Source organism: Danio rerio, chromosome 15 (genome assembly GCF_052040795.2).
Source record: "Danio rerio strain M-AB ecotype USA chromosome 15, GRCz13ab, whole genome shotgun sequence".
Classification (NCBI taxonomy): Eukaryota; Metazoa; Chordata; class Actinopteri; order Cypriniformes; family Danionidae; genus Danio; species Danio rerio.
This window is the reverse complement of record NC_141035.1, coordinates 32,124,212-32,150,934: the sequence shown is the minus strand read 5'-3', so window position 1 is coordinate 32,150,934 and position 26,723 is coordinate 32,124,212. Positions and strand designations below refer to the sequence as shown.

Below are 26,723 nucleotides of genomic sequence, written 5' to 3'. Positions count from 1 at the left end.
TTATCAGGGGTCGCCACAGTGGAATGAACCACCAACTATTCCGCCATATGTTTTACACAGGGGATGCCCTTTCAGCTGCAACCCAGTACTGGGAAACACCTATACACGTTCACATTCACAGATGCACTCATGCACTATGGCCAATTTTGTTTACCCAATTCAATTATACCGCATGTCTTTGGATTGTGGGGGAAACCTGAGCACCAGGAGGATATCCAGGTCTATAAACAACTAAAATGTAATTTTTTTTTTTTAAAACTGGACAGATTTAGAAATCATCTGCTGCAATCTACTTTTTATTTTTAATTAGACTTTAGAAAACCTAGTATTTAGTTGATCATAAGCATCAGTTGTCACTGCTGTAAACACAATGGCTTACTTTTTCCATGAGGCGAAGTCCTGACATTAATTTTAGTCAGTGTGACATCAAAATTGAAAAGCATTGTTGTGCTTTAGGTGAACATTTAATCTATGCAATTTAGTACGCTAAAAAAAATTAGATTTAGTATTCTTTAATTAAAGTCTGACCTTTTGCTTCTGTGTTTGGAGCGGTAGTCCTCTATTGTAGTCAGTTTAAGGGCTTCAGCCACAATATTCTTAACCACGCCCCTCCTACCATTAGTTTACTATGAGTGAATGATGCGCAAAAAGCAAAGCCCCGCCCAATAATTATTTTGAGTCGGAAGTACATCAACATACTGAAATAAAGTTCTCAACAACTTCAAGTTCAGCCGAACCTTGAAAAATGCTAAATCCTGTAGAATTTATCCAATCAGATGATGACTGTTTCCATTTTTGTGTCACATGCTTCAGACATTCAGCCAGTGTACAAAAAGTTTGATGCTGAAACTAGTCTAGATGAATGTGTGGAAATCTCTCTCTCTATCTCAAAAAAAAAAAAAAAAAAGGCTCAGGTCAAACAGCATGTATGCGATGAACTAAAAGAAGTCACATGTAAAATATTAGCTGTGGGATTTGAGCTCTAATAAACCCTTCAGATCACAGCCAGATGGTTAGACGACGGGGAAACTCACCTTGGTGGTGTCATCATGTGACCGCTGGTAACGTTTCCAGCGGCAGCCGTAGATCCCGGTTAGACATGACAAACACAGCTGTCTCTCGTAGACCTGTAATGGTTGGTGCTTCACCATGCTCCTTCAATCCAGACTCCAACCCGCTTCACTATCATCCCAATGACCGCCAAGGACCCTGTAAAAAAAAGACACACAGAGCACTGCATAAAACAAACAGCAGATTAGCATTGGCACCATGTGACACTTCAAATGGCTGACATGTCCATAAATCATATGAGGGGTGGAGTAAATAACTGAGAGTCCATTTCTAACATTGCCACAGCTCTGGCTGTTCCAGATTTGGTATATATCCATAATTGTGGATAATGGTTCTAGATTATTTTTTGTTCTTAACCTGTCTTTCAAATTTTTACTACAAATTGTTTTATCAACAGTGATGCATTAAATCGATTAAATGTGACAGAAAGGAAATTGTTGCAAAAAAGAAAAAAAAATACTTTAAACAAATGATGTTCTTTAAAATTTTAGAACTGAAAATTTTGAATGGTCTTACAAGAGACGGAGAATTGTGATTTTATAGCCAAATCAGCTTCTCTGGCTATGTCATGGCAAAAAAAAACAGATCAACTTTACCACACTTTACAAATACCACTTTCTGTAATTCTAAAAATATATTCTAACAATTAAAAGTCATTAACAGCAATAAATAATATACAAGATAAAAAAATAAAATAAAATAATAATAATAATAATAGTAATAATAATAATAATAATAATAATAATAAGATAAAATTGAAATAAAAGAAAGAAACATTTAAGGTTTACTTTTGATAAAAATTGTACAATATTGAATGGTCTCACAAAAAAAATATATAAAAATTAAAATAAATAAATATATAAATGTGTAAAATTTTCAACACTGATAATAAAAAGAAGATGTTTCTTAACTGTCTGGTTAACTAAAAGATTTTGGAAGAATTGTGTAACCGTAAAGAATGGATTTTTTTTTTTTTTTTTTTTGAAAATTCAGCATTACATCACCAAAATAAACAGCATTTTAAAAAGTTAAACTATAAAAGGTATTTTATATTGCAATTAAATTTCACAATATTTTCATCACATTCGTAAGATTGTAGGAGAACGATTTAGACTCATTTCTGCCTGTGGATCCTATCAACACATGAAAACTGCCAGCAGAACAGTAGTGGACCCTCAACCTCTCGTGTTCATGTGTGTCAGGCACCAGATTGCCACTGTCCCTGTAGTAATCACTGCTGAATAACCCTGAAGAATAAACTCACATTCTTGCAGCCTCAGCTCAGAGATTTTCCACTGCTTATCAGTCTCCGTGTGAGAGGGACTAAGCCTCTGCAACCCTTATCAGGAAAACCAGGGCGGCCCTGGCCTCAGCCAAAACACTGTCATCTAATGAGACAGCTTTTCATTTGCACAAATCCAAGCACCATGGAAAAGCTGACAGAGATGTGCTGTCTACATTGTCTATTGTGGGATCTCAGCTATAAACCTGCGAAAAAGTTTAATACTTAGGAAATATGTTTACAGCATTCTTCTAAAGTTTAAGGTTAGAACTGTTTTTGAAAAAAAAAAAAAAAGAATACTTTTTAATGAAGGAGTAAATAGTTAAAGCTTTAAAAATGCTATTTCAGTTCTTTTGTATTTTTATTTATTGAAGAATTCCTGAAAATATGACTTTTTTCCCCAAGTTAAATATGGCAGGCTGATCTATAGAGAAATAAAGCAGTGTTTAAAAAATACATAATAAATGATCTGAAGTAATTACCAGACTGCCTCTCATGAGGGTCACTATATTCGTAAGTGTGATACTAGTGGTGCAAAGTAACATATACAAATACTCTAATTAGTGTAATTGAGTAGTTTTTCTCAGGAATTGTAATTTGCCAAGTAGTTTTAAAAATGTGTACTTTTACGTTCTCTTCAGTACAGTTTTAGTGCAGTATCAGTACTTTACGCCACTACTTTCCTTCAACTTGCAGTCACTATTTTATTTCTTTCATGTCTATGGTGATTGGCTAAAGTAGAAAAATCAGTCCTGCGATTCCTGTCCAATCAAATCGCACACAGAAAGTAAATTGCGTCATACTGAACAACCTCAAGTCATGGGCGTTTAAAATGCAGCAAACATTTTGGAAGCATTAACAATATCCAAGAAGATGTCCAAAATCTTTACACGCAACGACCCAGAGACTTTTTATAGACTGCATGTCAGTGATGAGGAAATAAAGGATGTCAGCTGTATGATGACTGAAATCACTAAACCTTAAAAAAAGCCTTAAAAAAAATCAATAAAATGTATTTAATAAAGAATGGAAGGGCCAAATGAAGGAAGGACCAAACAAGGAATGGAAGGAAGGACCAAATGCATAAAGGAAGGATTCAAGGAAGGACTAAACAAACTAAGCAAGGAAGGAAAGAATGAAGAAACGAAGGAATGAATGAATGAATGAATGAATGAACAAACAGAGGACCTAATGAAGGAAGGAACAAAAATATGAACAAATTAAGGGAGAAATGAAGAAAGGGTCAAATGAATGAAGGAAGGGATTGAAACGAAAGAAAGAAAGAAAGAAAGAAAGAAAGAAAGAAAGAAAGAAAGAAAGAAAGAAAGAAAGAAAGAACAAAAATATGAACGTATTTGAATGTAAAAATATGAACGGATGATTGAATGAAATATTGAAGGGAGGAATAAAGGAAGGACCAAATGAATGAATGAAGGATTCAAGGAAAGAACGAGCAAACGAACGAGCGAACAAACGAAAGAAGGAATGCATGAACAAAAATATGAACGTACGAACGGATGAATGAGTGAAATAATTAAGGGAGAAATGAAGAAAGGACCAAATGAATGAAGGGTTTAAGGAAGGAGGGAACAAGCAAAAGAAGGAATGAGTGAACAAATGAAAGAAAGGAATAAACAAAGGACCTAATGAAGGAAGGAACAAAAATATGAACGTACGAATGGATGAATGAGCAAAATAATGAAGGGAGGAATTAAGAAAGGACCAAATGAATAAAGCAGGGATTTAAGGAAGGTAGGAAGGAAGGAAAGAAGGAACAAATGAATAATTGAACAAAGGACCTAATTAGGGAGGAACAAAAATTTGAACGAACAAACGGATGAATGAGCGAACGAATAAAGGGAGGGTAAAACGTAGGAAAGAACAAATGAACAAAGGATGGAATAAACAAACAAATTAATGAATGAAGGAAGGACAAAACAAGGAAATGGAAGGATGGTTGGAAGGAAGGAACATATAGGAAGATCACTAAATGCACTACAGAATGTTACGTTTACACATCCCTGCAAAAACTGCATGTAAACGCATCCACTTTTCACAGTGTAATACTCTTCAGTACTTTTAAAAAGGGCTACTTTTTACTCATATTTTAAGAAACATTTACAACAGATACTTTTACTCTACTTGCACTACATGTTTGGGCAAGTAGTGATAATTTTTGAGTATGATACTTCAGCACTCTTTTCACCACTGCGTGATACATCATATCTCAGAATACCTCCTCTGCTTTTTTGTTTAATGCATCACTGGTGAGTGCACCCTAACGGTAATCAGGGACACCAGGGAGAGAATAGAGATCAGCAGCAGTCTTTCATGTGCACTGCACTGCTGGGAGGCATATCCGGTAATTAGGCAGCTCAACAGAGCAATGGGAGTTAGTTATATCACCCTTAAGTCCTCATGCTAATGTGCATGAACCCTCCACCAGCTTAAGAATGAACATAACTGGACACTCAATATTTAACTAAACAACATGTAATATGAAAGTTATGCCTTCTCATTTCAACGGTGATAAACATTCAAAAGTTACAGTGGTCTTGAAGCAATTGTGGTCTTGATTGCAATGATGGAAGTGGTTGTCATTATGTCATGATTATACATTTGAAACATACATTAAGTTGTCTGATTAAATAAGTCCCCTACGAACGACAACTTGTAGTGCTACATATTGTGGCTGGCAATAACGTAATGTGTATGTCTTGTAACCTACAGTGTTTTGGACATTGTACATTTACATCACTGTAGTTTTACATTTAAGTAAGAGCTAAATTAGTTTTCCCAAATTGCACTCTAAACTTGTTTCCAGTTCCCGCAGTGTGAATATAAATTGCAGGTGCTTCTGCACATAGTTCTAGACAAGGGTTGTTTCGATACTATTATTTCATATTACGATGAAAGATGATTTCTTGGATTTACACATTTTTTTTTTTTTACATTAGGTGGTTTTAAGCTATCTATTTGGGCTGAATTTGAACAAACAAATTAAGTTGAACATTATTAAATTAAATTTTTTTGTTTAAATTCAACACAAATAAATTGTTTGCAACAGTTCTGCATGCAACACTTTTTCAGTGAAGTAGTACAGCGATACTGTAATTCATAACTCAAAATCTATGAAAAAAAGATAATTTTCAAAAATATATACATATATTTTTTTAGAATAGGTCTACCTGAATTTAATTCATAATTCCCTTTTTATTAAAAAAAAAAAATATTTGGACAACACTTCACCTAAAATGTATGTTCTTTTTGTTTTGTTTTCTAGATTATTGACCAACAACAACAAAAAAACATTAAAATAAAGATACAAATAATTCTAAATGAAATTAGTTACAAAAAGAGCATTTTCCCAACAGAATTAGTGCTATATGAACTGGTCAAAATTGTTTCAATGTTTCCTGTTGATATTTAGGGTTTTTAATCTATTGTTTTTTTTTTTTTTTATCTTATCAGGCACAATTTTAGTCCATGTACCTGGCATTTTAGGGTCACACACGGGGGGTTAAACTCTTGTACTAGTATCAGATAATCTGTTTTAGCAAAAAAAAATGTCATACACTGTAAAACCCAAAAAGTTAAGGCAACTTAAACCATGGGGAAAGCAATTGCAACAAATCATTTAAACTCAAAAACTAATCCTGAGTACTGTGAACTTAATCCATTTGAGTAAATGAAGCAATTTGAGCACAATAAAACCCAACAAATGAAGAGAACTCAAACCATCTCAGTACTGTTAAACCTAATGAGTTAAGGCAACTCAAACTGCTTGAGGAAACCAATTGCAACAAACCATGAGTTAAACAAATCTATAGGAGTATTATGAACTTACTCCATTTAACTTGAAGTAATGAGGTATTTAATTAACTTGTTACCTTCAACAATGAGTTCAAAACTCTTTTCAAATGAGTAGAATCAACTTTCAGTAAACTTTGTGTTCCCTACACTCATTTTGTTTGATAAAGTTAATGATTGGGTTTTACAGAGTATTTTTGAGGGAAATCTGAAAGCTGATGTTAAAAATCTTAGCTTTTACAAGGCAAGTTGAAATATGCTTTTTCAAGGGTGTGTTAATTGACAAATGACTTATTACAGAACCAAAATAAAATTCAAATGCTCGTCTTCATTACTGTGAATTAGTTGTCAGAGTTTAATTATAAAGAAAGCAATTATTGTTGCACTCCCATGCAGAGAATCCATTTTGGAGAAGTGCTGAATAATTAAGCATCGTCTGCATTTAATGCTGGGTGTGTGGCGGATCTGTGAGGAGGAGAATGGACATCTATAGTGCATGTGGAATAATTATAGGGTTAATTTGATCTGCCAGACATGACAGAAAGGCTTTTTACATAATTTTAACATTTGCGTGCCATGACACATTTAAAATTAACCGTTCAAAAAGAACCATTACTCCATGAAAGTAAAGCATCATGCATTTATTCATTAGTATATACCCAAAAATTGCTCAATAAACAAACAAAAGAGGTCAAAAAATGATCAAGGTTGGTTACAGTTGATTTGAAATGCAGGCATCTGCATGTTATGTATTCAAAAGAACCCTCTCAAAGGGAAACATGCTGTTACACAAGACCTAAGTGAAGACACAAAACTCTGCCTTCTCATTAAATATATCACCTTTCTGCCAGGTCAGCAATTCTCTTAATTATCAGGTGAGAGAGAGCAGTTAAACAATGACTAAACACTTTGGGAAGAACCAAACACTCACTTTTAAACCCTGTTTTGAACTGATTTTAAAATGCATTCAAATCTTAATAAATGAAATTGTAAATAAGCCATAAGTCATTGTTGGAGTATTTTTGGTTTATACTTTACTCCAAGCTTCTTAAGGTTGATTTATACTTACACCTGCCTCCGTGACTGTGTGCGCACATCAAGAAACAGACAAGGCTTTTATACTTGACACGTCAGATGGATAAACAGAAGCAGGAAGTTTACGGAACTACGTCATTTTATTAATATCATTTAAGATTTTTAAGCTAATTATTTTTTACAATTTATTGTAATGATTCTAACGATTTTTATAACGATTCAAGATTTTTAAAATCAAACTTTGTTGAATCACTTGCTTTTGTTCATATCTCGGACAGTTCTACCTAACAATTTAAAGTATGTTAAAATATTAATGACAATAGAACAAGGGTTGGTTTGCAAATATATTTTTTATTATGGCAATAATAAAAGCCAAAAAATGTACACCTACTAAAAAATACTGATGTTTCTTTTTTTTTATATAGATTTAGCCCTTTCTACATTTCACACATTACTGTCTGGCTAGTTTGTGTCCACTACTTATATGCTAAAAAGGCAATACTAGTCTTCCCTGACCCTTAGCACCAATAAAGCATAGATAGGGCATCAGTATATTGCTAACCGATAGATCCAAATATCCTTTTTCAGTCAAAGAAATAATCTGTATTTTAGTTTTGTAACTAATAAATAGTTTTAAAATGTAAAATTGTAACATCAATGTAAAACCTATGAACGGTGGAAAAACTAAATCTTTAATTGTGTATTAAAATCACCTGGGTCTACACTTTTGCATGGCCTCTCTTTCAGTTTCAACAAACTTATCGGTCAAGTTTTTCTAAACTTTCTAAAAAAAACTTTCTTCTTTCCCATGGCTGTTGCAATTTATAGCTAAGAATTATTGGTGATCTGATTATCACTAATAAACTATAATAATCTATAAACACGCAGGGACAGATCATAAAGGTGTATGTACAGTTGTACCAGTTTTAGACAAAATCTCTTCAAAGTGATTCATATTCAGCTCAAACTTAATGCAGTGCAGTGTGAACTGTTAGCTTGAGTCTCAAAAATGCTGTGCACTCCACCAGCCGAAAATCATGTTGCGCAAACCTCCGCAGGCACTTCGATGATGTCACATTCACGACACACACTCAAGAGAACTAGAGAAAGAATAGAGTATAAATCAGCCTTTACTCTACAACAAGTCTCTTACGACCTCAACTCCAAAGAGATTTTGTAATATGCAGTGAAACCAAGAATCTGTGGTTTGCAAATTCTCATACTTGTATTTAAGTGAATTTAAGTGTAGAAAAAAAAGATTTCCAATTTTTCACTGACAAACTGAAATGAATTTTGTAAATTTAGATGGCTGAAACGTACTCCAAAAAAGTTGGGACAGAGACTAAATAAAAGTGAAAAAAGGTTAAGGCATATCCAATTTCAACAGTAAGCAGGTGAACCGGCCGTACATCAGGGCTTCATGTTTGTGTATAAAATGAGCATCTCAGTCTTTTCAAGTGAAGCAGGATCATGGCTTACTTTGTGACAAAAGTCATTAGACAGTTTTTTTAGGCATTTGAAAAATAAGTAAAGCCAAGTAAACAACTTTCATGCTTCTGGGATGCAGCAAACCAAATGATACAAATGACTGGAAATGTGTGCAAATTTACAATTGACATGGAGGCATATATTGGAAGTATAGAGAAACATGTACTGCCATGTTGATGACGTTTATATTAGATCAAGTCTCGTTCTGTGCCACAGCATTGTTTGGTAAACACAGAGTAAAAGTGCTAGACTGGTCTGTCTGCAGTCCAGATCTGTCTGTTATTGGCCATCAGGAAAAATAGAAACATAATGATCACTTTTGAGCATCTAAAAGTTCTAAATTATGTCAGACTGAGCAAAAGAATTCCTTGTAATTGCTTATTAGTTAGAACACTCATTTTCCAGATGATTAACCATGGAGTAAAAACTTTATTTCATTGGATTTATGTTACGTCACACACATGCAACATTGTGGTGTTGCAGCTATCAAAATCATAATTGGTTAATATTTATCAAATAATATTTATTTGCTTACAGAAAACATTGGAAATCTTTTCTTTGTACTTTTTTTTTTAATAAAATAAATTTAAAGAGAAGAATCAGCAAATCCCATATTCTTTATTTCTACAAAATGGTCGCAAATTGTTTGAGAATTTGGGAAGTAGGTTTTCCTGAAAAAATATCATACAAATGTTATGGGGATAGCTGATTGGATTAGATTTGTCCTCAGACTTAGACTATATACAGGAATCAGAGAGTGAAATTCAATACCTTTTAAAACCTTTTTTAAGACTCTTTCCTTACATTTTTAGATACATAACCACTTTTGAACCGGAAACACTGGTGAGATTTTAACTTGCATATTTAATAAATAAACATATACTATACTATCTAAAATAATATTCATATACTGAATACAAATCTATTAAATCTAGTTAGTTCAGCAGATTGGCGCCTATAGAGCTGCAGAAATAATGGTGATGCCTTGGAAACAATGTTCAATAAACTACAGAAAGCCGAATGTTTACTTCAGTAAAGCATAAAAACACATGCAAAGCCAGAACCTGCGAGAGAAACTCACACATTAGGCAATCATTGCTGCTTAGCACTACTAGATGACTCTTGCGCTATATTTTAGGGATATGACATGGGCGAGATTTTGAGAACAATATTCCTTTTTTGCTGCTTCATTTCCTTTTGCCAGAAAAACTGTGAAAACAGCCTCCATTAAGGGAAACAGTTCAGCAGTTTGAATCTCAGACTATAAAAGGTTGAGTTAAAAAGCAACCTACTATTTCAAAAACAACCAATCTATACTGTGTATATATTACTGACAGTCTCATAAAATGTAGACATCAAAACCAACTTAAAGAAGTTTTACGCACAAGGTCTGTTGTGTTCGTCAAGAGTGTAGCGATGTATAAAGAACAGCTCTTACAGAAGTTATTTATTCATTTATTTATTGTCATTGTGACAATTCCTAAATTTGTTTTTCCACCTGATACAAATTCCCAATTGTCTGGATTACTGTTAAAATTACTGGATTTTGGCCACACAAGATTGGCCCCAATTGTTCACCACATACTTGGAGCAAATTACTTATGGAACTAAGACTAGTTAGTTAAATAGTTTACAGCCTGGGGACTAAACTAAACAATCACCCGGTTCATTATTTAAGACGTCAATAAAATGTCTCACCAAATTGACCATGGTGCAATGTGTCCGCAGGCAATTCAGACCTCCTCAAGCAGCAGCGCAACAAATGACTGCCATCTGTCCTTGACAAGTGAAGAGACAATTGCAGAAAATGATAACAATCACCTCTTCGCCTTAGGAAAAAGTCACAGACATTTCATTTTTATTCTGTGGTAAAATGTCCAAGCTAATCGATTTACAGGACAAAGGTGTTGCATTTTACCACAGGATGAGACAAATTGCTTTCTTTAGCTCGTCTTATTCTTCAAAGAGAGTGATGTTCAGAATAACAGATGGTTAAAAGGGAAATAGTGTATTATTTTACAAATACAGACACCATATGTAGCATTAATTACTGCAAAAATAAAATGGACAGGTAATATGATTCAGTTTGAAAACAGATTTTAACAGATACGCTAGCATCTAAGAAGCCCAGGGTGCAGTGTAGCGTGTTTTTTGTCAATCCGATTACAAGTGTGACACTGAATGCAGATGTACATGAGGTCTAAAATGTGCTTAATCCAATTTCAGCCACTACTGCTCATTTAGTTGAATGTGTGCAGACATTAGACCACCTAATTTCTGTCTACTGACCTTATATGAGACTGTTATGAAATAAGTTGTGAGAAAGACAACCAAAATTAAGTACTTCGGTGTGTCATACCGTAACGTTAATATCACAAACATACCATGGATCATTTAAAAAAAATGTTTAAGATGCATTTATTAATGCTTATTTTTAATTGGCGAATGGTGTAGAGTATTCTGGGTTATGAAAAGCACATTATTACTATTACTATTAGTAGTAGAATTAGTAGTAGTAGTAGTAGTACATTATTCTAAACAAAATCATGATTTGCATCCAAATATTCTTTTCCACTCTTTTGCTTTCACTTGCTTGTAGGCTATATAGCATGGTTTCACGTATTTTTAAGTAAAGATGATACAAGCTGCCATGACCTGACTCATGTTAACAGGTTGTTTATGTCTGAAACCCTCCTAAATGGAAGCTTTCCAATGCTGTGTCAGCACCCCTTACTTTCTCTCTCTCTCTCTACAAACTAAAAGATATTCCAGTCGCCATCTGCTTACTCAAAACTGCCAAATACCTTGAACAAAGAGAGTTAAAACACTTCCTTACAACTAAGGAGTGAATGTGACCACAGATTAGACACTCACAGTGCCTTTTTAAAACTCCTCAGGCTGGAATTTACAAAGACCACAAACAGTTTAGACTTGACCTCTTCCACAGCACACCTAAATAAACACAGACATGGTCTGAGTGGAGCAAGACAGTGGAGCCACTTGTGAAATAATATTTGGAGTGGTGGAATTGAACAAATCAAAAAAAATATGCCTTAGCCCTAGTTGTGCAAAGAAAAATCACTGGAAGATTGTCTTGGTAGCATGATGCATGCTACTTTAACGCATCAAAAAGTTTTATTCAGTCTCAAGTATTATAACAATCTTATTTCTCAAGGACGAGAATATAAAACGCTTCCAGTTAAGTTTAGTCTCGAAGTAAGACAGAGCTTTGTTTAAAAAAAGAAATGTGACAGAGATATACTGAAAATCAAAGGCATATGCAGGGTATTTTTAAAAGATTTTAAAGAATAAATGAGCAAAATAAGTGGGTTTAACATTGGTTTTCATTGTTTAAGTTGTTACTCTAGTACTTCAGTAAGGTAAATATATTATTGTAAGTAGCTGCTGCTCACAGTAATGTGTACTTCTTAAATAAATATGAGTATATGCTATATTATACATGGAAAAACAGCTAAAATCCAATTAGGCTTTTCTTGGTGACAGAAATTGATGAAAAGGTCCTCCACTGATTGATTTTATACATTGATCCGTTTCATCCAAGGATTCTGACGTGAGGAAAGATGTGCCAACTTCACAGAGTAGAGCCTGCTCGGAATGCTAATGAGAATGGCAAAATGCTGATGTGGCCAACTGTTAATTCAGAGGGCCCAGAATGCAGACACTGCACAACATTACCACTGTGCATTTATGCAGTGCTTTCTAACATTTTAGGGCAGCTCTTGACGTAAATATTTTAATAGAAATTTTTTTATGTGACAGCAAAGTATGCTGCCTGTGCAGCTCAGGCCAATCTTATAGTAACATAAATAAAACATATAAACCCCCATGTCATTTTTTTCTTGTCATTTCCTCATGTCAAGATATGAAATGAGTCTATGGAGAATGCATGAGGACTGCAATCTACACGGGCAGAGAGCAAAAACGTGACCACAATCAAATTGTATCGAGGAGAGAGAGGGAGGGAGAGAGAGAGAGAAAAAGAGAGAGAGAAAGAGTGAGTGAGTGAGAGAGAGAGAGAGAGAGAGAGAGAGAGAGAGACAATAATTCTTCATATTGTCAAGGAAACTATGGAGCTTTCTGTACATTATAATGTCTCATGGCCAGACCCAACATCATTTGTGAGGAGCGTAAACCATTGCTATGAATCAAACTTCACTTCTCACAAGATTTCTTTACAGACTGTATCTTTTACTGATAAGCTTGGCACAATTCTAGGACTTTTGTGAAAAAAAAATAATAATAATTGGCTGCAGCTCTTTGGAATTCTTTATTCCATTTATAGTCAAATGAAACGGCATACCATTTTTTGTTGTTGTTGTTGTTGTTGCTTATCCAGACATTTATTTAGTTTGTGGACTACTCCAATCACCATCCACATCAACATCATTGTTCTCCTCTCCTCATCTTAGATCAGGTGACAATTCCCATATCTATTCTTTTCCCTTGCAACTTCCTCCAGCTTTTCCTTAGAGATCCCGAGGCCTTTTCAGGCCAGCTGAGAAATATAATCCCGCCAGCGCATTCTGGGTTTGTTCTGTTCTGGGGTCTCTTCCCAGTTGGACATGCCTGGAACACATCGACCAAAAATTAAACTGCAGGTATTTCAACTATACGCCTAAACCATCTCAACCGGTTCCTTCCAACAGTGAGAAGCAGCAGCTCTACTCCAAGTCCTCTCTTAACATCAGAGCATCAGCCCAGAGCTCAAAGTCACAACACAGGGTCCCTCTGCTAGGATCACCAACCTAATGCAGAGCAGGAGTTTGACGACCTCAGTGATACTGGGAGCAGAGCTGTCAAAAGCTCTGCCTCTAAATGCACAGGTGAGCAGCTAGAAATTTTGAGGTTACTTTGAGAACCAAGAGCGAGAGACACTGCCTGAAATGGGGATATAAGGGACTCTCCTTGAGCCAGGGTTGGGATAACAGCTTGCAGATAAGCAACTTGCCGATGGTGGTTGGGCTTTAGGCCCATCTTCTATGCTTATTTTGGGTCCATCAACTTTAAGCATGAAAACAGTGGAGTGCCCGTGTGGACCAAACCTAGGCTGTTGACTACAGAAATAATGAGCTACAGATCTTTCTACTTATGAGATACAAACACAATAAATAAATTGGACAAATTATTATTATTATTATTATTATTATTATTATTATTATTATTATTATTTGTCACTGAACTTGTACACAACACTCAACATAAAATTCACAAAACAAAAATCAACAGTCAGGAAAAAAATCTAAACAAATTATTCATTCATTCATTTTCTTGTCGACTTAGTCCCTTTATTATTCCGGGGTTGCCACAGCGGAATGAACCGCCAACTTATCAAGCAAGTTTTTATGCATTGGGAAACATTTACACACACACTCATACACTACGGACAATTTAGCCTACCCAATTCACCTGTACCACATGTCTTTGGACTGTGGGGGAAACCAAAGCACCCGGAGGAAACCCACACGAAGGCAGGGAGAACATGCAAACTCCACACAGAAACGCCAACTGAGCCGAGGTTCGAACCAGCGACCTTTTTGCGGTGAGGCAACAGCACTACCTACTGCACCACTGCCTCGCCCATGTAAACAAATTATAATAAAAATAATTACAAAACAACAATTATAACATAAATATTAAATATAAAATAACACAACAGACAGCCAAATTGACAACCCTTTAATTTTTCCTTTACATGCTTTCCAAATACTATAAAAAGCAACCCCATTTCTTATTGAAAGTATGGGTGCAGTCCTGAAGTCTTGCCAACATACGATCATATAACACAGTAGAATTCATCAGCTCAATCCAATCCTTAGAGGGAGGGAGCATCTGAGTTCTTCCAATTTCGCAGCACTAGCCTCACAGCCATAATACATCCTGCGACGACTAGCCCAGCCTGTGCTTTAGATATCCCTTTCCGTAAAGTGAATGTATCACCAAGAAGACAAACTCTTGGTGAATAAAGTAAAGGTTGTCCCAGTCATTTCTCAAGGTTTTGAATAACTCTTGTCCAGAATAGAGCCACCAAATGACAGTTCCACATTAAATGTAAAAAGGTGCCCACAGAATGACCACGCTTCCAGCAGTGGTAGTTTTTTAGTTTACTTCTAGCATCTCTCACAGGACCCCTTATGACAATTCATTATTTTTTTAATTAAGAATTTTTTTCCTCTTTTCCTCTAACTGTACCAAATTCCTTATCCTGGGTTTACACCAAATGCGGATACAAGTGTTAATTCGAGTAAATTACATACAAAGTCAATGCAAATGCACAAATAGAGGTAAACTAATGACGCGTATATGGAATCCGCCTAAAACTCAAACTCTACTGTGCAAGTTAAAATAATTGAACTCAAGCAAAAAAAAAAAAAAAAAAAAAAAAAAAAAAAATCACATATCGTGGGTAAAACCAGAGCACCTTGTGTGAACCCAGCAATACATGTCAAAATCCACTTATTCCTTATATAAGAGGTTAACAGGAATGAATTTCAAAAATGGAGGGGGAAAGCTAATCAAATCAGTAGTGTGTTTTTATCAGTCTCTGCAAACTAAATTAATTAGTCTGGTTAAGGGACACATGGCAATCAAAAACAAATAAGCAAAGTCCCTCATTTCCTACTTCTAAATGACTAATAGACTTCCATGACAGCTATCATAATCATGATAAAACGTGAACCGGCGAAGGTATGAACTGGGCCACAAGGCAGACGAGCTTCCTTCTTCCTTTTCACTCTCTGAGTCCTCTATCCTCTAGGGTGAAGAGATCAAGCAAACAGTTTTCGTCATGTCTCGCAGGACAAGGATAGGACATCTTCAATGGGGAAAAAAACCCAGTCAGCAGAACACTGAGCATCTAAAGGAAGACCTTGTTCTGATTGATTGAAGACGCTGTAATAGATTTGAGTTAAAAATAGTCCATTTCCTCTATTGTATACGCTACTGTAGCCTTGAACATGACCGTTAGACACTATCATTTTTCCACTTGACGTTTTCTTAGAAGAAACATTCACTGTATGGACATAGTGACTTTTACTTGAATTATACCCTGGCCATAATAAATAAATAAATAAAAACATAATATTAATTATTATTTTATAACCAGTTTTAGAAAGTTAAATTAAACACTACTAAATTGTATTTGTTTACTAAATCAGGAACAATTAAAATTAGGCATTATTTAGCAGTTGACAAGATACACCAAACACTTTTTCATAGACAGACCTACGCATTACAGTGCTTAAATGCCCATCAGTGTAATTATAAGGGTAGCAATATAGCGTTACAGACGGATCGTTCCTCCCTGACTGGAGACAGTCTATGATTTAAAATGCCACCGATGAGAGCTGGTTGTGTCTGTATACTCAGGATATTTTAGTTACTCTCTGGCACTAATTAAAAGCAGCAGGTGGTGCCATTTGGGGAGGGAGGGGGTGGATGTGAGATAGTAGACAATAGCCAAAAATCACAACTGACCCGCAATGCACTACATATTTACCTTATGGAACAATAACGAGTCATATGCTTAAAGGCATTTTTAAAATGGCAATATTACAACTCATAATTATGTTCTACAAATAGCATATGCACAGTTCTTATGCCCACTTAGAATATTTTAATATATTTCTGGGTTAATTATGATCCACATGTAGCCCTGGCTACACTCAAAAAAATAACTCATTGTATAAACTCAATTTAATTGAGGCCAGGATTTCAATCCAATAAATTTGTTTAGCACCAGCTATACGATAGTCCCTAACCAGGTAGTTGGACCAACACAAAACACTTAGGTTAACTTAATGGTTTACAAATTTAAATTGACTGAACATAAACCAATTAAATTGGCCAAAAAAAATGACAATAATTGTGTTGTTTCAGCTCATTTTAAAAAAGTAGTTTGAACAAGCAGCAGTAATCTTTTTTTCTTCTAAGCATCAAAACGCAGCATAGCAATGTGTCACATGAACTCCATTTCACTCTAAACCTTATTTGGTGTGATTTCCATAATGATGTTCCCAAACTAATAAAGTGAATCCTTAATAATGCATAATACACATAATGCACAGAAACATAGTAGCAGAAATAATTTAGCCTATCACTCAATGTCTTTTTTTATGTTTATATTTGTTTTAAATTGTACTATTATTTTTACTAGTCAACATATGAGACTTCTTAAAAAGATTTACCAACGCCAAAAGCCCTAAGTTTATACAATAGTAATAATTAGTTTAAAATATTATCAATTATAATCAACATTTTGTGTATTTCGGTTTTGGAACTGCAACTGATTGTATAAAACATTTGACAAAAACAATCTCTCTCTCTCTGACATGGTTTACACAAGCTTATCAGAAACAATGAAGCTGTAATTATGAACACGTTTTAAAGATGATAGGTCATACAACCTCACACCATGCATCATTGTGCTTATGTGGTACAGCTTAGTTTTTGAAAGATCAAATGTGGTTAATTAACTACCCTATAATTTATTCAGGAGAGTAATGGAGCTAAAAGAAACAACACCACATAGTGGTGCTCTTTAAGCAATCATTCCTCTTATGCCATCTAATTGACTGCCTGTAAATAGACCATCTTTGGTTAGAATTTACTCCCATGTCAAGCTCTCCCTAGGAGCCTTTTAAGGCTTGGTTTTGACAGTCAGGGAAAATCTGGCATGTTTCTGGTATGCTGGCATAAAATAAAATAGTATCTAAAAAACTAAAACAGAACTAAAATCTGCTAAATAAAAAAATACTTTGTGTGGAATAATAAAAACATCGGCCTCAAATAACTTTACTGACAACACAAATCTTAGTGAAAATTTGATATTAATCAATTATAAAATCAGTTGCTAACCTTGTAAGTTCTGTAATGCTGTGTTTGAAATTGTTTTCGAAAAACATCTCAAAAGAGTGAGACAAAATGAAGAACTTAACACCTCCTACACACGAGGGACAGAACAAAACCAACAACAAACCAGGATAAACATACTGTGCTCAGTTGGCTTCACTCACTCCAAACAGAGGGATGCTGAGCTTGGCACGTTTTCCATCCAGATGAACCCACTGCCCTCCTGAATGCTAATACCGAAAGAACAAGAACGGCTAATGGAGCAGTTTGCAACAACTCCTGGTGATTAAGTCCAGTGAACTGGTGAGAAGAAAGTAATTCTGGATCAGATCTTAAAAATACAGTAGGCGCTGAAACATTTGCCGGGAAAACCTGCACCTGACAAAGGCATTCGAGGTATGCGGACACAGAGGGAACATTGTTCTGGTTAAAATGAAGGTTAGCAAAGTTTTAACTCTCCCATGTGCCGCTGGAAATCTTACCAAAAGAATGCACAGGTGACATCTGACTGAATGGGCAATATGTGAATATTGGCCACAGATTTTCTTTTCTTTCAGTAATCATGTGAACTCTCCAGGCTTGTAACAGTTTAAAGCCATGCATATTTAGAGCAGCTCACAAAAAGACTTGAGAAAATGACAACATGTTGCAAGTTTTTTCTACTGCATTGAGAGCCAACTGTTATCATGTTACATACATCCTTGTTAAAAGTTGCGTATGAACACACTACAAAGACTAAAGCTGTGCTGAACAACAGTTTTAAGAACATTCGTGTATGGTTGCACGATTAATCAAAAACTATTTCCATCAGAGTTGTCAGTAAAAAATAGTTTTGCAAGCAGCAGTAAATCTACAACTGTACAAAAACAGTCCTGTTTTTCAAATGGAGCAGTGTACAAAAGAATTGGGAACGATTTCCCGATTGTTGATGTTGCATATTCGGTGAGATGATTCCATAGTTGTGTGTTTATTGGTCATGTTAAATCAATAAAAGCAGTTAAATTCTCATTTGATTACACATTTTTCAGTTTTTCGTAATTTCTTTGGCTCTATTTTGATTGAAATGTTTATTTTTCAAAACAATAAGTTAAGATCTCTGTTACAATTAGATTATAGTTCACTTAAGACTGGAATTTCTTACTGATTTAAGCAAATTGCAAATGCTTTGGCATGTGTTCAAACAATAAGTACAAATTCCTGTAGTTTGGACAATGGCTTGTTGATCAAAACTAAAGGAGTCGATTCTCATTTGACCCGTAAAAGTCTTTACTACTTCTCAATCATTTTTCATCATGCAAGAAATCACATTCAAAACAGTGTGTATTCAATTATCAAACATTTGTGTACACAGGTTTACACCATAAATATGATATTGACATTGTTAACAATGTCTGCTAAATTGGTAACTGGTCTCTAATCCTCTTATACAATTTGAATCAACTATTTAACCAATCAAGTCTGGAAGCATATACAGTATAGTAGTCAACGTTTGAGGTGGATCAAAACGTTTCAACAAAGTGGTCCAAAAACTATTCAGCAACACACATTCTTGTCTTACAGGACAATTTTGATCCACTTCCAATGTTGACTACTGTATATGTAAATAGAATTACATCTACATATCTACGTGGTGAGCCCTGCCCCTGTTGCAAATCCGCTCGCGAAAAAAATACACACTCAGGCCCTGTTTACACTAATAGTTCTTTAAATGGCATTTTAGAACGAAATTGATCCACATCCACTCTGGCGTTAAGCATTTCTGAGCAGCCCTCCTTTCACACTACAGCTGAAAACGCACATCATGTGACCACACACAAGCACAGGCACAGACACAGACGCAAACACCACTGTTTCTCAATTCCAAGATTTCACAGACTTGTGTTCTTGTGGAGACCGGTCTTGCCAGGTGTCCTCGGAAGAATGAACACGAGAACATAGAACGCGTCCTGTGAGAAATGAGATGCTGCGTTCTTTCTGATGGTCACATGACTTCCACATGTTTATAATGGTAAATAATTTAAACATTACAGCATTCAAACAACGATTTATTGTTTTTCATCTAACAATATATATATATATATATATATATATATATATATATATATAAATATACATATATACATACACACACACTATGCATAAAGACTTTACAAATATACATTGCACAATATAAATAAAACTGATTTTAATACGAATTTCAGCAAACAAACACCCTTAATTTGTTTATTCCTTTATTAAGATGTCCATGGTGATGTTTATAATCACCATCTCATTTAGGGAAGCTACTGAGGTAAATAAGTTATATCTCTGAACTTAAATAATAAATCTAAATAAAATGTTACGCTTCCCATCTCCAGTCGCATTGACTTCTGGGACTTCAAGAGCGAGATCGGTGCTCAAGTCTGCATCGTTGTGTCCTCGATATCAAGAACACATGCGGGAAGATTCACGCGTCCTCCGTACTTGCTGTCTTGAGTATTTGAACTGAACTTTGGCAGCTGATGATGACGTTACACAAGAACACGAGGATGCAAGACCGCTGAAGAACACATATTGGGAAAAAACAGCCACTGTCATGCGCTCGAGACAGTGGGTCCAGGCAGTCAGCGAGTCAGTAGACTGCTTCAATCTTTCGTTTTCACACTTGTACTTGGTCATTTTAGCGAACACCTCAGATGCTGTTGGTTGGTTCCTGTTGGTTGTGCAGCTTTTTTACCAACCAACTTTGACAACGCCATTATAACGATACATTCACGCCTATTCACGAGTCCCGCGGAAAAAGTGATTGACAATTGGTAATTATGTGTGTAACTTATCTTTATTCATTTATGATTTGTTTATGGGTAAAACAAAGACCATGCACGTCAGGTAGTTAAAATGGTAGGCTACAAATAATTAATTCGTTATGAATTAATTATTCATAACTAATTCACCACCGTCTATGACAACGATGCCATTGTCCATCACAATGTTTTATATTAGACATCGTACGATGCCAGATTGTTCGACATCGCCCAACCCTATGTGGTAACAAAAGAAACATAAAATGTACAATACAGTAACTGGACAAGCAAGACATGACACTTTACGTGTAATACATTCTTACAAAAGTAAACGCACGGATGCACAAATGTTTTTTTCATTTATTTTTGACTTCTTACAACAAATATCACTTTTTTAACCTTACTTTCCAAGATTGACTGTCATGGTGAAAAAACAATCAATCATTTTGAGCAGTGTGACTCGCACAATGACAAACACACTTTATGTTTTGGTGGCCTTGGCCAAATTACTGACATGATAAGTAGGTTTTGAAGCATGAAATGAAATGTTTTTGAGTGAGTAACTAGATTTGCAGACATGCTATGAAGTTTTAAAGTTCCATCAAACAGTATTGAGATTTGCACTCACAGTTTAGAGAATGTGAAGTCTGTTTCATAAATTATGCCAAAGCAATTGAGAAAAACTGCAAGTGTGCAGCCAGTGTATTTACAGTTTCTGCTGATTTACTGATTCACTAGATCACAGAGCAGTGTTACCCTGATAAGATGAATGAGAAGAAATCACAGTTTTTACTGAATGTCAATTAATTGTGCGATGTTAGCCTGGTACAACGCAACACAATTACAAACCATTCTAGGCACGAAATTCTAGGCACAGCTAGAAAAGCATTCTGACCCATGCTGGACCGGTAGAACCTGTGTACGTGTGACATTACCATTCTGTTACCTAGCTATCAGTTTCTCCATATCTGGTGAAGCGGAAGTGCCCTAGTCATTATTTTATCACATATTATATCTATTTGTTTTGCAAAAAAAAATCCAAATCTGAAAAAAGAAGCCCCAAAGAAGAAATATCTTATTTGTTTACAGTACACTTACGTTACCAAGTTAACCACTGACAAATTTGCATTACATTGCAGAGAGCTATGTTATCAGCAACACAGTTTAAAATGGAACCATACCCATGTTGACAGGCTCAGATCAGCACAGAATGCAATGGTTAAGTAAAGAGAACCATTCGACCCAAAAAAATGGAAAAGCAACTTAATTCAATGGCCAACCTGCAAGTCTACTCTACACCTGAATGAGTGAAAACAATTGTATCAGTAGGTGTCAGTTAGGGCTGGGAATTATGGCAAAAATGCAATCTTGAGTTTATTTTCCATATTGAAGGATAATGATATATATTTCAATACAAGGTAATGCTTCCAGATTTAAAAGAGTACCCCAACAATGACTGAAGCCACAAAAAATTGAGGGTCCAGTAATTGGCATAACACATCATTGTTATTGAGATAAATTTTATTGCCATTCAATATAATATTGTTGATTGGTCCAGCCCTAGTGTCAAAACTCTATTCATATTCAAAAATGGAAATCATAGCTAGGACTGCATATTCAAATAGTAAATAAAGCATTGCTTGCTTAACATTTTGTGTATGAACAATGTTAATAATTTTCTTCATTCCAGATGGCTCATGTTGTTATGAATGCATTCACATATTCAAAGAGACTTGTTCCCTAAACTGAACGGCCAATCAGAAATCTGTCTTGCACCAATGGTGCCAATGCTGACATATGGTAACTCAACATGCTCAATCAGCCCAAAAGGCCCCAGTGGGGTCCAACTAGTGCCAATGGAGCAACAAACTATTCTGACTGACACCCAAAAAATGGCCAAAAGTCATAGACATACAAATTTGAGACAAACATTTGAAAACAGATTCCTTAACTTTTCTGATACATTCCTTCTTGATAACACTCCAAAAAAATTAACTAAACCTTGTAAACTTGCTTAAAGCCACATTCACACCGCAGTCAGACAGACTGATAGTAAAAGAAAAATTTGTTAGAGGAGTCATTTGTCTAGTCAATAGGCTAGTGTCTATTAGCATCTGTCGAAGCTAGTTTTCGACAAATGATCATGCTAAATTGGAACTTGTAGAATATTTCAAAGGTGACATGATGTAACCTGATGATTACATCCCCCTGTTGGTATGGAGTGAATGGATCTTTATAGTTGTTCCAGTTGGTTTGTGGTTTTGTGCCCTGCACCTCCCCATTGTGACTGGCCAGCTTTCGAAAACATAAATGTAATGAGTGCAGCAGAAAGATTAAACATTCTTTAACTCTCGACCATAAAAAATATAAAACAGATGCCTCATCGCTACAAACTACATTAGCCTTTAGGGGAAATGCTTTAATGGACATGTGATCTTAAAGAAGTTGATATCTTCTTCCACATTGTAATGTTGAGTAAAACAGATGATGGAAGACAAATGATTTAGAGCAATTATTTGGTTCTGTTTATAGGTTATTGATTTATTTGTATTTATTTATTTATTTATTTATTTATTTTATGCTCTGCTATTGCACTCAGAAATGGATTTTGAACATGACTCAAAATGAGACAGTATTACTGAACCATCAAATTCAGTATAATCCTCCTGGTGATGCATACTATATAAAATAAAGAAGAATGCCCTGAATATGAACACAACATGCTGAATTGCATGTTTTCGGTTTATTTTTGTGTTCAAATTCATATCCTGGGGTCATTTACACAAAATGTTGCTTTAATAATCTGTCCTGAACTTGTTCATTTAACATTACAGTCTGCATGCATCAAGTCACGTTAAGCATATATTTAATGCTTGTTTTCTATAAAAACATTTTTAATAGGCACGTTAATATACTACTTTCAGCTTCAGGACACTTCTGTTTGCATTTATATAATATGTATCATTAATAAGGTGTGTAGTGAATCTGGTCTTTTAATATCACAATCTTAATAAACAAAGTACAAACATGGTTAAAAATAACTAGTGGGCAGCAAAGAAAATCCTTGCCCTCCAGGTAGGCGTACATAAGCTGAAACTCATGTATAAGCTATGAATAGATGTACAGCATGCCTCGCCTCAAATTTGTTCAAGAACTGATGATATGATACAGGCTAGTCCTTAATCATAAAACACCACATCTCTGTTTTGTTTCAACTTGTGCACCAAATTTGGTAAGCTAAGGTCATGACAACAATATATAATATAATATGATATGATATGATATGATATAATATAATATAATATAAAATAATATAATATAATATAATATAATATAATATAATATAATATAATATAATATAATATAATATAATATAATATAATATCCCAATTCTTGTCATTCTAAAGCAACTTTTCAGCGCACCAAAAACCAAATGTGCCATATGCATTAGTAATGGTAATGGGCCACTATTCATTGAAAACGCTGCTAATTAGTGAAGAAAATCATTTGTAATTAAGTAACCACAGATTTCTTGTCCAAGTAGCAAGTTAAAAATCACCAAGCATCAAGCACAATCCAGATTAAAGACGTTTCAAAGCCCACCTCATCAGAAGCGGTCCACTAATGATGCAATGCTGTGCTTTGAGTCAGAGAGTCCCTTCCATTATTCTTTGACATGTGGGTGGAGGGTGTGAACTAATCAAAGACAACACATGGCTCAGCTCCCACAGGACTGACAATAATAATAGGTCATCTCACAGCATCACCCGGCTCACTTACGATAAGGAGGGATAATTCAACGTTACACATACCATGCTTGATAACTGGACACTGTTTCCTTAGAGATGGGCGGCACTGATTCTTCTTACTCAGCTCTTTGAAAAGATCTTTAAAGCCAGTATTCAAGACAGAATGGGTTTGATGCAAAAGCAAAGGGTTGCATTGGAACTTTTGTTCTGGTTTTGTTTCTAATGGCATTTTAGATGTGTCAAATCAAATAGGAATCATGCTACTGGCTTTTCAAAATATATATTATGTTACAAAGGTGACTTACTCAGAATTAACGGGTAAAGCTGTGTTGATATTGAATAACACTTAAATGGAACTGTACACTGGCTTTACAAAACTAGATTATCTTGCAAAACAACCAGTGACTGTCAGTGATGTAGGTTAAGATTGTACTGATTGTATCATCAAAAGTGCTTAAAGCAATGTTTGTAAGGCCTGTAGCTACATGCCATTCACTACAATATTTCAGTGTTAATCAGAATTTGGTCACATTCTGATTAAAGGGCTTTTCATATTTAAAATAGTTAGGGATAGTTCAATCAAAACTAGTGTCATTATTTACTCTTCATTTGGCACAAAACTGTTTGAGTTACTTTTTTCTGTTAAACACAAAATATGTTACTTTGGAAAAAAATGTTGGAAACCTGCAGCCACTGAGTTTTATAGTATTTGTTTTTCTTACTATGGAAGTCAATGATTGTAGGTTTCTAATATTTTTCAAAACATCTTATTTTGTGTTCAGCAGAAAAAGCTAATGGAACTAGGGATGCATGATATTAGAAAAATCTGATATTGTGATATTTTATTTTACTGTGACAAATATTGTGATATTAAAAACAGTTTCACAAGATAATCTAACTGTGTGTTCAGGTACAGAAATTGAATAATAACAATGCAAAAAATGAATTTCTGTCTCATTTCTAGTCCAAATATAAAAGAAAATATCCTTGTGCAAGTAAAAAAATATTGTTTTGTTTGCACCAAGAAATAAGTTCAAATTAAGAGTTTTTCTGCCAGTAGGGTGAATAAAATCCTCGTTTTTATCTCTTAAAGTAAATATTTGGACTAGGAACAAGACACAAATTCTTTTTTTTTTCCTTAAATCATACAAATTCAGTAAAAATACAGTAAATAAATACAATTCTGTAGCTTCTGGTCAACTAAAATTCAAACTCAACATTGGATACAGTGCTGCTCAGTATACATACACCCCTCACAAATCTCTTATTTAAAGTAATATTTTCTAAGAGAAGCTTTAGTATATTATATTGGTGCATATACATTAGATTAGTCAGTACTAAAGCTAAATCTGGAGCTTATCTAACAAAATATATTACAAAAATCGTTCAAATATCAGTATACCCAAAATTATATTATTATATTTTTCCTAATATTTTGTTTGTATTTAACTGTACTATCTTTCTATTTCATTTTCTTTTCGGCTTAGTCTCTTATTAATCTGGGGTCACCACAGCGGAATGAATCACCATCTTATCCAGCATAAGTTTTACACAGTGGATGCCCTTCCAGTTGCAACCCATCAGTGGGATTTCAGTTTGTTCAAAAGCACCAAAATATGACCTATATTTACTGAGAAATGGATTAAAATATTCATTTTCAAAATGGGTTGTACTCATTCATGCTGAACTTTTCATGTAGTAATGTGACTATTGCAGATGCACACATTGCGATATTGATGCTGAAACTATATATTATGTGCAGCCCTATATGGAACCACTTAAGAGTGAGTAAAGTTTTATTTTTGAGCATACTATCCCTTTAACCTTGATTAATTTAGAATTCCACCTAAACAATATATTGGGTATAGTTTTAAATTTTGCAATTCTCATCATTTACCAACAGTTAACTTTTCCTGTCCATTGAACAGACATTTTGAAAATTAAAACACAACTCCGCTCTGCTATAGATAAAACTTTACTGTGTACTAAGTTTATTATGGCAAAGGAAGCTCTAGCGCAAATCTTTAATGAGTTACAGGACTCATTAGCACTACCAGTACAAAATATTAGACAATCTTTATATGTGTTTTGATCTGCACTTCTTCTGATTAAGAGTTAAACAACATGAGTGTTTATGTGTGTGGTTTGGTCCTTTATTTTTAATATATAACATGGCCATATATTCCTAGCAGAAAATATAATGAGGGCCATCAAATATGCTGGCAACTTTTTTATAAAAATAAAAAATAAAAAAATAAAAATTTAAACAGAAGAAAGAGTTAACAGTTACTCCTGGGTATCCATAATGTTTAAACCACATGATGTTTCAAACTGTAGAGTTCTAAACCTTGGTAAAAATCTTTATTTACATATTTGCGGTGTCAATGTCATTGACTGGACAAACACAGCATGCATCCTGTTTACATAAAACCTTAGTTTTGCACATCCACATATTTTAGATTGCTGACTACTATCAAGTTTCCCTGAACAAACTTTTCAGGATTGTAAATGTAATCATGAAACCTTTTTACACCAGTGCATTCACATTCATTTGATGTTTCTGTTTTTTGATGGTTTCTCTTTAAACTAAACATTTATAAGAAGCAAGCAGCATGTCTGTGACTTGTCCAATTTATA

General features: G+C 34.7%; 1 protein-coding gene across 10 annotated transcripts in view; it reads right to left on the bottom strand.

Annotated features, from left to right (window-relative positions):
* Window positions 1–26,723, bottom strand: part of gdpd5b (glycerophosphodiester phosphodiesterase domain containing 5b) — a 90,715-nt gene that overhangs the window by 61,713 nt on the left and 2,279 nt on the right. For 6 of the 10 annotated variants that reach the window (XR_015509636.1, XR_015509631.1, XR_015509632.1 and 3 more), the window contains exon 2: window positions 1,035–1,209. Coding sequence is in view for 4 of the 10 variants with exons in the window: in XM_087284385.1 (XP_087140511.1) it covers window positions 1,035–1,151 (117 nt within the window). In the remaining 6 variants the exon portion in view is untranslated. Of the gene's footprint in view, window positions 1–1,034; window positions 1,210–10,384; window positions 10,465–13,007; window positions 13,274–26,723 lie in introns of all 10 variants that reach the window. The other 4 variants (XR_015509633.1, XM_087284386.1, XM_087284388.1 and 1 more) reach the window with 2 other exon arrangements.